We start from the raw sequence: 12,058 nt of genomic DNA, 5'->3' as shown, positions 1-12,058 counted from the left end.
ACAATATAGTAAGAATTCTAGTAGGAAAATATTGGTCATGATCTGATGGAAAACTCAATCAAAACACAAGATTAGGAGCACACCAGGGGTGCATAAGTAGTAGGCAACGAACGGCAGACTTAAGAGCGCTTCATTAGTCTTAGCAACAAACAGAATTATTTTGTTTTCTCTATTGAATAAAATAATGAAAAATAATGATGTTCATTAGATATGTTAGGCTGCATATTGTGCAATCCATATAAAAGGAGACTAAGGAGTTCGATATAAAGAGCTCCATATTATTTGACGTTATCGATGGAAGGCCATGAAGGATTCATAAATGAAACTAACATCTGTTTACATTCAGCCACCAATAACAGATATCAAGTGAAAACATCAATTAGTAGTACCTAAAAGCAAATATATAAGGGACTAGGTCATTCATACAACTAGGCAGTATCCATTGGATCGCTTGTCGCCTACAAAATATGTAAAGCTAACCAACATTGTTCAAAGCCACAAAAGGGCATGCACCTGAAGAGCACGTTTTGGAATGCTGCCACGGAACTAGACCATTAGGCACACGCAAATGCTGCCACGGAACTAGACCATTAGGCACACGCACGCACACCCAACGACTAGTTTTTACAAAGGCATTTGTGCCACCATGTTAAATGCATGAAGCAGCAAGGACTTTCAGCAATCATCCGTCAACCAAATCCACGAAACAGGGAATATAAGGTAAACCACCCATGAAATCTCCAGAATTGCACATAAGTTGCACTTCCCTGCTATCCATATCATATGACAGATTCACCTCCTTCCAGTCAGTAAGGAAAATAAAATTACGATCCGGATGAATTGCAAACATCTAATAGATAAAGGTCTTGTCCTCTTCGTCACAATCCTCTCTCGCATATTCCCTTCCAAACATTTGGGGAACATGAATAGTATGCTTTAGCGTCCACACTTCACTAGCATAATCCTCAAGTACCCACACAGAGAGTTGGCAATAATAAGGAAACATATACCAAGCATGCAATTTCCCCTGAGAGTATCCAATTGAGCTATAACCAGACCTGGCTTCTTCCATTCCTTCCGGGAGAGCAATTTCCCCACAACCATCCCCCTTTGAGTCCACTGCAGCTATAATAGGTTCCTCGATCACCAAATGCATAAAATGCATCATGCCATTCACGAAGGCACATTCTGCAGTAAAAGGAGGTACTCTCTGGTATCCCCCCACACACAGTCCATCGCCCGGTTTCCGACGAGTATATCGCCACATCGTGGTGCTACTCTACCAGGGGTGTAAACACCACAAAGGGGAACGGAATGGCCGCATCAAAAAAAAGCCAGGAAGGGCTATGCCAGTTTGACGTGCGCAGGTTCAACATCCTCTTCATCCTGCCATACTATAGGATGCAGCACGGTCCACTGCCCCATCATAGGATTGCACACGATGTAATCGCATTCCTAGTCTTCTTGTGATTCCCAGCACTTGCAAAAGGAGAAGGCTGCTGCTGCATTGTTTGAGCTTGATCCTAGCGTAGCTCCCGTGATGGGAAGGGAGCGAAGTGTCGACCAGAGGGGCGGGTCCCATGGACAGATTGCTGAAACTGAGACCGCCGTGTGAGTGGCGGGTGTGGAAGAATCCGGAATTCTAGGGTTCGGTCTTCACAGGCCAGAAAGGGCAATAGAGATGCGGCTGTGTGTGCATGGATCTGGATGAGCTTTACCACTTCTTCGAAAATTTTGACAAAGGTTGTGCACATCGGGAAATAGGGTACTAGAGCGGGGCGGCAACTATGTATATCGGGAAAATACGTTTTTCTAACAAATTACCTTATATGGATGCAGATCATTATCTGTCCAATTTTCTGTAGGGTATATGTAAAATGCATATCCAAATGTCCGCGTATACCTACTTCCATTTTAGAGACACACAAAGGCATCTCTTTCTTCACCGTTTTTCAAACTAATTTTTGTCATCTATTTTCAAGATTCAAGAATAAAACAACGGTAGATGTAGCGTGCCAAACAATTCACATTAATTCATGCTACATAAATAGCGCATCCTAGAGCGGGCCGACGGGAAGGAAATACCAGCAATGGCACCGCCTTACCACTCAAACCTTAGAAAAACGGTTACTTGGTGCAATAGTTCATCACAAAAAAAGCTCCAACTTCCTCGTATAACGGGGGTTGAAACTCCCCTGGTACTTTCCCAATACCACATGACCCATAATTTCACTCCATTGCCTTCACATCTCATGTCACCCGCTCGTCCCATCTAATCCCCTCTTGTGCCACCAAACCGCTGAGCGTCCCATTCAATAAATCTATAATTATAAGATTTTTTTTAAGAATGTGTCTTACACTTTTTTAATTACATTATTCTGTGATGCACGATTTTTTTATTACATGAACATTTAAAAAATCATTGAACACTTTTTAACCACATGACCATCTTACAAAAAATGTATTGACTAAATTATTACATATGGTTAGGTAAGTAGCGCATGTCAGAATGGCGCTACGACACAACGCATAGCGCTTAGCGTTAGGCGCTACCTGAAGATTTAGTTATGTTAAATACTTTCACGGAGAGTTTACTATTTGAATTTGTGTTCCTTTTTGGTTATATTTTACATTTTAACCAGCACATCAGTTTATGATGCCCTAGGGCAGCAAATGAAATCACCCCATTTTTGGTTTGTCTCTAAACTGTATCCAGTCTTCACCAACATTAATTACAGGGAGCAAAAGGGAAAGTCTTCAAGCTAGGCATACATTACTCTTCCAACGGTCATAGGCAGTGGGCCCACTTTCCGTTTCCATTAGGAAACCCTCAGCAGGTTTCTTCGTTTACAGCCGGTCATGTTCGTGCCTTCCTTCCTTCCTTCGCCTATAAGAATTTGCGTCCAACGATCCGCCATGGGGCAGAGCTCATTTCGTTTCCTTATAGAGAGAGAGAGAGAGAGAGAGAGAGAGAGAGAGAGAGGACGCCAGGACCATAGTTTTGCCACCGTGGCCGCATGCAGCGGAGGTCACGGAGACACACGTCTACGGCTGTGGGAGAGTTCTCCTGCGCGTCTTCCACCACAGCAAGTCGACCCATCTCCCGAGCTCCCTGCACGTTCACGGCGACGTGGTTGTGTCGCACGGGTCAGCCTGGACGGCACAAGCGGGCTTTGCGGCCCGCTCGTGGCCCGTTTAGGACCGGCCCGTACGGTCCAGGCCCAATAGGAAAATATGCCGGTCCGAGCCCAAAAAAAGAGATCGAAAAAAGTTCGGCCTGGTCGGTCTTTAACTAGCCGACCGAGCGGACCGATGGCGCAAGGCCCATCAACTGTCCAACAGATCGAGGCCCCGAGCCCCCGAGCCAAGCAAGCCCCCTCCCCTCGTTCCATTCCCCCTCCTCGCTCGATTCCTTCTAGCTCTCCTCACAAACAGAGGCAGCGCCTCCTCCTTTGTTCTATCCCTAACCCTAACCCTAAGGCGATGGCGTCATTGCCCGCGGCCTCTCCCTTCACCGACGGCGCCATCTCGTCCGAGTCGGAGCTGGAGGAGCACGTGTACGTCGGGGAGGCAGCAAGGCCAACACGTCGTCGGTCCGTCCTTCCCTGGTTCCTCACCGAGCGCCACGAAGAGGAAGAGGTAATCAGTCTCTAACCTGTAACCCTCACCGGACCGAGATGATTCAGTAGATAGTTATGTTCATTTACACTAGTACTAGATGATTTTCTATGCTAAAAAAAGAAGAAGATGAATTATTTGCACTTGATTGATGTACTGACTACAGATATTACATGCTGTTTTTTGTAGATAATGATGAAGGAGAAGGGGAATGAGAAGGGAAAGGGTGCTGGTAAGGAGAATGCGAAGGTGAAGGCAAAGGAGAAGAGCGTGAGTTACCTAATTAGGCAAGACTCGGCGCTGCCTCCGCCAGTTTCGAGGAAGAAGAGGAAGCCTAAGGTGCAGATTAGGAAGGGGAAAGACTTTCCCAATGCCCCAATGGGAGAATTGATTTGTAGGTTAAAAAAATAGCCTCCACCTCCTCTGCGCCTCCCCGACCGCACCGGTGCTAGCGTGCGTGCTGCGGAAGCCGCTGCCTCCGGCTCCGCAACCTACTCCGAGCTTCCTTATGCATCGACTATTGTATGATTGCTTTACTTGAAGCTTGATGTAGCCATATTTCCATATAACCATATAGGTGTTGTTTGCTTATTTGTGTGCTCATGTGTGTTAGGTGGTAGATGACGAGGAGAAGGAGGACGACGAGGACATGGACATGGATGAGGACAAGGACAAGGACGATGAGGAATATGAGGAGCAAATATGTTTATAGTCCCGCCACAAGCGAGTGCTGATATGTCGGATGATGATACATCAGAAGGGTATAAAGAATCAGGTGATGAACTAAAAGGAGACACTATGTCCGAGGAATCACTTGTGCATATTGTCTCTAGTGAGGAGGAGGCAAGAGAAAGGAAAAAAGAAAAAGAACAAGAGGCCAAGAGCCAATGCTCCTGTTAGGATGTCATCGGATGTTTGGGCCCATTTTCACAAGGTCAAAGAGCCAAGAGCATCCCGGAGAGATGGTGTTGAAGGCCGCTTGTAATTATTGTCCCAAAAAGAGGTATGCGTATACGCAAGGTGGCAGGACCTCAACTATTGGAAGGAATATTTTAAAATGTGAAGGTTTAAGTGACAAGATGGCTTGGAATGCCATCCAAACAACTCCTGAACTCTCCAACAAGTGGTCCAACAATGCACCCCTCTATTGAGTACAACCAAGGAATCGTCAAGGAGCTTATTGCTAAGATGATATGTGTGCATGAGTATTCATTTAGAATGGTTGAACATGAGTGGTTCAGCATTCTAATGAAGTGCATGAATCCAAATTATAAACCCATTGGAAGGGAGGCAATATGAGCCGAGTGCATGAGGGTTTACAAGAACGAAAAAGAGGTGCTTAAATCTCTCTAAAGGGTGTGAGCTCCATATGTCTAACTACAGATTTGTGCACAAGCAACCAAATTTTATCTTACATGTGTGTGGTTGCACACTATATAGATGGGAGTTGGAACTTACAAACCCGTGTGCTTGCTTTCATAGAGTTGGATCCTCCTCACTCTGGAAATGTCATTGCGGATGCTCTCTATGCGTGTGTGACAGAATGGAAAATTGAGACCAAAATTATGTCCATCACACTTGACAACGCTTCAAACAATGATGGTGCGATCGATGCTTTGAAGGCCAAGTTCTTGTTTCGGAGAGGTATGCTTGTATGCCTTCTGTTTTTACACATATGCTTGATGTTTTTGCTCATATGCTTGTTGCTATGCTCATATAGAAGCTCTTTGTGCTCATATGTTTGATGTTTGTGCTCATATGCTTGCTGTTTTTGCTCACATGCTTGCTGTTTTTGCTCATATAAAATTTGTCTTTTGTAGGTAAGGACTTCGAAGGCCAATATTTTCATATCCGTTGTTGTGCACACATCCTCAACGTGGTCGTGCAAGATGGGACATAGATATTAGATAATTTGATAAACAGCTTGAGAGAGATGGTGAAGTACTTCAAGAGGTCACCTTATCGTCTCCATGCTTTTGTTGCCACTTGCAAAAGCTTGGGTGTCAAAGTTGGTAATCATTTACACCTGGATTGTAAAACAAGGTGGAGTTCAACCTATAAGATGATTAGCACTGCCCATGGATATAAGGAAGCCTTGACCTCTCATGCTGGTTCCAATGCCAACTATGCTTGGGCGCCGACAAACGCAGAGTGGGACATGTATGAGCTTATCTCTCCATTACTTGAGAGTTTGGCTGAGGTGACAAAAGCATTTTCAGGAAGTTTATATCCCACTTCGAACATCTTCTACCCATACATTGTTGGCGTCAAGCTTGCAATCAAACATGCAATGACTAGTGATAGTGACCACTACAAGGAAATGGGTGAAGCAATGTTGGAGAAGTTTAACAAATATTGGGAAGAAAATCACAATGCCTTGGTGATCGCAACCATCTTTGATCCATGGTACATATGCTGCTGTTTTTACTCCAATGATTGATGTTTTTTACTCATATGGTTGCTGTTTTTACTCCAATGGTTGTTGTTTTTTACTAATATGCTTGTTACTTTTACTCGTATGCTTCCTAATTCACTCCAATGCTATCATCTTTGATCCTAGGTACAAGATGAGTTACATAGAGTGGGCCTTTGGAGAACTATATGGAGAAGGAAGTACGAGGTTTAAGACTGAGATTAAAATCATGGAGAAAGAGTTGGCGGCCTTGTATGAAAAATGTGTTGCTCAAGATAAGCGAGCTGGAAATGGAGAAAGTTCATCTTCCTCTACAAACATTCCTAGTATCCCGGTTCAAGCTGGGTACAAGTCCTTCTTATCGTCCCATTCAACAAGAATATCAAAGAGTGAGTTGAGGAGCTACTTAGAGGATGATGTTGCCCCTCACAACAAGGCTCTTGATCTTCTTGGTTGGTGGAAAGACAATGCTCCTAGGTACCCAATTATGGCCAAGATAGCCAGGAGGTTCCTCACTATCCCGGCTACCTCCGTGTCTTCGGAATCTACCTTCAGCATGACCGGAAGGATTTTAGGTATGTCAACTCGTACTATTGAACTTTGGATATATACTTGTCAACTTCTCATCCTCAAACTAGTTTGTCTACTTGTGTTGTATTATATATATGACTATAGGAGTTTGTTAAAACCGGTTATGGTGGAGGCATTAGTTTGTGGTGCAAGTTATATCAAGGGTGCTCACGTTGACTTGAATCTGGTGGAATGTTTGCCATCTTTTCCTTACCTTTTCTTTCTTTCTTTTTTGGTCTTGTTGTATGTGATGTGAGCATTTGTCTAACTTCCACACTTGTAGTCGAGGGATGAGAATGAAGAGGATGATGTTGAGAACATGAAGTTACCCATTGTGGTGGAGGAGATCAATGATTGGTAACTATTCTTCCTACATGTTTCACTTGTCATACGATACCAAATATTATTTATGTGAATGTTTCTTATCTTACTTGTAGACGTTCATCATGTGGATGTTGATCTTGCTATTCTGGAGATGGATGTCAAAGTGGTATTTCTCATGTGAAGGCTACTTTTGAATTTGTGTTATGTTGGAATTTTTCAAGTCATGAACTATGAAATGTTATTGCAAGTTTCGAGATGAACCTCTCATTTGTGTTATGTTGAACTTGTCAATTGACATAAACTCGAAATTGTCATTGCATGTTTGTAATCGTGTCGTTCAATGATGATAAGACCTTATGTTTGTGGATGTCATTTTTGTGCTATTGTTCTTCTCAGAATCAATTGTTTTGATGTCCAAAATACGAATAAAATGCTTTCCAAATTTAGTTGTGCCATACTAGTCATTATACAAAAACAGAGCACTCACTAAATTTGGACAACCTAAATTGTGGCCAAAAAGCGCAACAGGGCACTCCCAGAAGAAGCTACAGGCTAAATAATGGCCAAAACGCTTAATATAGCACTCCCAGGGACAGCTACAGTCTAAATACGACAAAACAGCCTAAACAGAGTCCTAGCCATCGGTCACATTCGGTCCATTCGGGCTGACCGAGCTTTGCTCCTCTCGGTCCGGTCCTGGAAAATAGGCTCGGTGTCCGGTCCGGACCGGACCGGCAACGGCCGGTCCAATGGCTGGCTCGGTCAAAGCCTGGACCGGACCGGACCGAGTCCACCCTGATCCACGCTTCCGGGCGACCTCGGCTGCCGCATCACCGACTCCTTCCTCGACGACAACGACCTCGACTGGTACATGGAGTACCGTGCTGTCTGCACCGGCTGGCGCGCCGCCACCGACGATCCAAGGAGCGATGCCTCCGAACCCCACTTTCACCCGAGCCGGTGGATCGTCCTCAACGAGGTCCTCCAGAGCCAAGGGGATCTTCTCGTGTTGAACACCGACACTGTCGCTTCCTCGGCAAGAATCTTCCGCAGATCGGCGATTACCACGTCGTGGCTACCATTCTCGACGACTACTTCGTTCTGGCGGAAAAGACCGCTCCTCACGCCGCTCGCGTCCTCAACCCTCTTACTGGCGTCGTGATCCATTTCGCGGCGCCCGTGCCCCCCGCTGTCGGAATCGCTGATGTCGTTTTCCACCATGGCTCTTTGCTTCGGCTCACCGTGTTCTCCGACTTATCTCGCAAGGCTTACTCGGCGGCTCCTCACATTGAAAGTTTCGTTAGATACAACCATAAGCAGCCAGCAGCTTACGGTTTCTTCCGGAAGGCGGTCGTGGGTGGTGTTTACGCATGCTTTTTTGAAGCATCCGTAGCTCGTGAGATGATTATTTGCTTAGGAAAATTTCTTCCAGTTAATCTTTTTCCTGTGACCGAGGTTTTCTCCCTTGATCTTCCTGGACATGGGTACGACATGCGGTGTTTCCTAGTGGATTTGCATGAGCATATATGTATCATCATGAAGATCTTGAATCCACAGGGAGTCTTGGCTCTCTTTGCTTTCCAATTTGACACAGAGACAGGTAACCTCTGTCGTCTGAAGTCCACAGATAGATATGCAATCTTCATCGGTGACCACAGGTTCTTCTCCGTCGATGTTGATGAGTTCCCAGGAACTAACCCGGACTGTGTGTACTACACTCAACATTTGGGTTCATCCGCTCATATCTGCAAGTGCAACATCAAGGATAACAAAATAGAGAGGATCTCTGAAGCTGCAGATTTCGTGAAGCAGGACAAGAAGTTTGTCCTGGTCGCTGACCGTCCTTACACCATGATCCACCTTCTCGCCAGCTACACCATCAACAACCCGGATGCTCAACTGGCCTTGCAACAGATTCCATAAGGCGTCGGCAGAGCTTCGTTTAATTCCTAAGGGCGGTGATTTCATCCGACAAGAAGGCTATGCATTTGCTAAGTAATTCTTCTTGTTTCCCTTCTAGTCTTTCGTTTAGTTATTATGGTTATTATGCCTTGCCTGGTTAAGAGTAAGAAACAAGTAGATTCTATGTTAGATCACCTTTAGTGGAACTGCAGTTTGATGTCTTAATTGGTACTATTTGGAATCAACCTAATGCGGCATCTATTATATATCGTGCTTGATGGATGCTATATTATTTGGATATGTCCACTTGTTCTTCTCTTGTATTACTACTTCCTAGCAAATGCAATGTGGTGCTTAATTTCTAGCAGTAGTAAATGTTTGCCTTTTCAACTTCTGGATTTTGCTCCTGCAATGGAATCATCTTTGCAATGTCATGTCCTGTACAAGAAATGGTGTTAGATTTTCTTACCGACGGTTTGTCGAGCTGCTGTACAATGTGTCATGGGCATACAACATGGTATGTAAGGAATGTTTCATCTATTTTTGTAATGCTCTGATACGTCTATGCTTGAGTCCCTTGAACTAGTTGCATTTGTACGTAGTTTGTTCGTTGCATCTATGGGCATTACGAAAGAAACACAATATGTAGCATGAATGTTGTTAAAGAACTAAACTAAAGATGTTCCCTGCTTATAAATATTTGTCACGGAGTTGGCCGTTGTTGTTTCTACAAGGGTATTGTAGATTCTATATCTTTTTTGTACTACATTTACAAAGATTTTATCCTATTTATACAATGCGTGTGTCCACCTGATCACCAAACCAGAGAAGTAGACTATCAGGAGCTCAAAATGTCCTTGTACTGCTGCAACAGTAAGCAGAGAACAGATGTTGGAAGTAACATAGGCTAGTGGATGAACTACTGAAACATCAGTTCTAACCATACCTTGTATGATTTCTTCTTCATCTAGAACTGCAGCACCGTCGGTTTGTTGTCGGAGAACAATGTGTTTAGGCGTTTCTTAATTGTAGCTGCAGTTGATGGGCGGGCCAATCATTCAGTTTGCTTCTATTATAGATTCTATCCTCAGGCAACTGCTGGACACTTGAAGTCTGCATTTTGCCATTGAGATCATCAATGCATTCAGATAGCATATCAATTGTTTTTTTTTCTAATTATCAGCTTGGTAGAAGGTTAGTGGTTCAGTCTCCAAGTATACAATTTTCAACACTAAGTCAAAGTTTAACTCCAAGTGGTTGTTCAGGCTAGTGTTTTTCATTCAGACGGGTTACATTTGGAACTCTGATTTCTTCTTCTGAAGAACTATTCTCAAAAACAAAAGGAGAAGAAGATACTAAACAAATATGTGTGCAAGTATTTACATAGTTCGTTTGGAATGGAGTATCTGTATGCATGACATTCCAAACACTACAACAAAACAGCATATCACTGACCTGCTATTAAGCAATCTACACTGACGGGCTACCCTGCCCGTCTGATGAAAAGAAAACCCACGGAACTGTCCAGGCCCGCACCACCTACGGTCTTTGGCGACTAGCTCTCCCTCCATCCTCCCCTTACAAACATGATTTAATAACTCCTGTTTCAAGCGGAGGTGGCAAATAGACTACAGAAGCAACAGTAATAAATAAGTTTCACATTATGTATTATATGTGGAATGTAAAATATCTATCTAAAAGTACACAGTCATCTTTCAAGTTTATAAATATAATTGTGCGATCCAAATATAACAATGCAATAATTTTGACAATAATTGTAGCTTAGTGTATACCATTATGATGCAAGTATCAACATGCTAGATGAATGTAAAACTATGTATGGGCATTGATATGCCTAAGAAACTGGTGATATTTCCAGGAAATTCACCACAATAAAGTTCATATACTTTGGGAACTCGACCACTGATATTATTTTTTTGCTTGTATATAGAATCTTACCAAGAAGTCATAAAATAAATACACAGAATAGCAAGTACAATTATATGTGTGCATAGCACAATACTTGAATGACCGATTGACCATCAACCAAGTATTTATAGCATAATGCCGTTAAAACATAAAAGAGCATGCCAACAATATAAAGTTGGGTGAGGATTTAGCTGCACTTAAGATGTTCTACTACAAGTGATATATCATAAAGACATAAACGAGAAATGATGTATACTGAAGTGTAAGTTATGTTCAGTCACATAAGCGGTAGTAACTTAAACCGGTGGTATTCAGCCTACCGCTCATGCTAGAAAAGAGCTCCTTTACGGTGATTGGGGCAGTACTGGGAGTACTTTCGACTACTTAATCCTCCGATTTTTATTAGCCGTCCGATCTGGTGGGGGGGACTAAAAATGAATAAACCTAATTAGTTTAATCAGAGAAGGGCATAATGGTCCAGGGTAAAATATTGTGCTTTCAACCGATCACGTCCACGACCAGAACCACGTCTAGATCCAGTAGGTCAAGTACTCCTTCTCGTCCCCTTCCTTCTGTCCGACGAGCCCGGCGAGAGGAACCAATTCACCGTCGTCGGCATCGTCCTCTTCCTCCTCCTGGTCCCTTTAACTATAAAAGATGTGCCGGGTGGCAAGAAGAAGAATAAGCCAGGACATCCCCGGGGGCAGTGTCGTCGTCGGCGGCGCTATAGAACTGGCCCCCGGCCGATCCCATCGCTTCCGGACTTGCATCCTAAGGTATGAATCGCCCGAATCTCAACTTACTTTGATTCACAACCTGCACTTCCTACTTAGATTTGTTTATTCATCATCGATTTAGGTTTCCCTAGTGCATGCAATTCAATTTAGAATTTTTCATCATCCATGGTCACTTCACTAGTTTATGGGGGACCCAGTTTTATGGACGTTTATGATCGCTTGCCATAACATGTACAAGGAGCAAAGTTTAAAATTCCACGCAAGATTTTGTACTGGGTTTTGCATTTTTTTTGTCCTTCATATTTTTATTCATGTGAATGCTGATGCAGGAAGACATGGCGGATGTAAGTCATGAGTCAATGATGGAGTACTATCATATTGCCAACATGTTGTTTAATAGTGAGGATGAAGGTTATACATTCTATAACAAATATGGTCTTGAGAAAGGTTTTGGTGTCAAGAGAAGCTATGTCGAGTTGGATGGATCCAACTGCCATATAATTTTTAGGAAATCTATGTGTGGTCGTGAAGGGGTTCGTGAAGAGAAGCAAATGAAGAGGAAGAT

The 12,058-nt window shown here is 43.5% G+C and overlaps 1 protein-coding gene and 2 pseudogenes across 1 annotated transcript; 2 read left to right on the top strand and 1 right to left on the bottom strand.

Moving 5' to 3' along the window:
* Nucleotides 1-682: 682 nt before the first annotated feature.
* On the bottom strand, nt 683-2,918 carry LOC147981391 (uncharacterized; annotated as a pseudogene).
* Nucleotides 2,919-4,444: 1,526 nt separating this feature from the next.
* LOC147981390 (zinc finger BED domain-containing protein RICESLEEPER 2-like) lies at nt 4,445-6,962 on the top strand. The gene is made up of 5 exons (XM_087513952.1): nt 4,445-5,262; nt 5,439-6,024; nt 6,179-6,606; nt 6,697-6,788; nt 6,885-6,962. Exons 2-5 carry the CDS (start codon nt 5,552-5,554, stop codon nt 6,960-6,962), a joined length of 1,071 nt encoding a protein of 356 aa, XP_087370078.1. The 5' UTR covers nt 4,445-5,262; nt 5,439-5,551.
* Nucleotides 6,963-7,730: 768 nt separating this feature from the next.
* On the top strand, nt 7,731-9,306 carry LOC147981389 (uncharacterized; annotated as a pseudogene).
* Nucleotides 9,307-12,058: the final 2,752 nt, after the last annotated feature.

This window comes from Triticum urartu, chromosome 3A (assembly GCF_056163025.1).
Source record: "Triticum urartu cultivar PI428250 chromosome 3A, HENAU_Tu73, whole genome shotgun sequence".
Taxonomy (NCBI): Eukaryota; Viridiplantae; Streptophyta; class Magnoliopsida; order Poales; family Poaceae; genus Triticum; species Triticum urartu.
The sequence above is the reverse complement of the archived record's forward strand: the minus strand, read 5'-3'. Positions and strand labels throughout refer to the sequence as shown.

Coding starts and splice junctions, on each gene's coding strand:
- LOC147981390 (XM_087513952.1), top strand. CDS start 5,552: ATGGTGAAGTACTTCAAGAGGTCACCTTATCGTCTCCATGCTTTTGTT. Junction 6,607..6,696: donor CATGACCGGAAGGATTTTAG/GTATGTCAACTC, acceptor TGTATTATATAT/ATGACTATAGGAGTTTGTTA. Junction 6,789..6,884: donor CTCACGTTGACTTGAATCTG/GTGGAATGTTTG, acceptor CCACACTTGTAG/TCGAGGGATGAGAATGAAGA.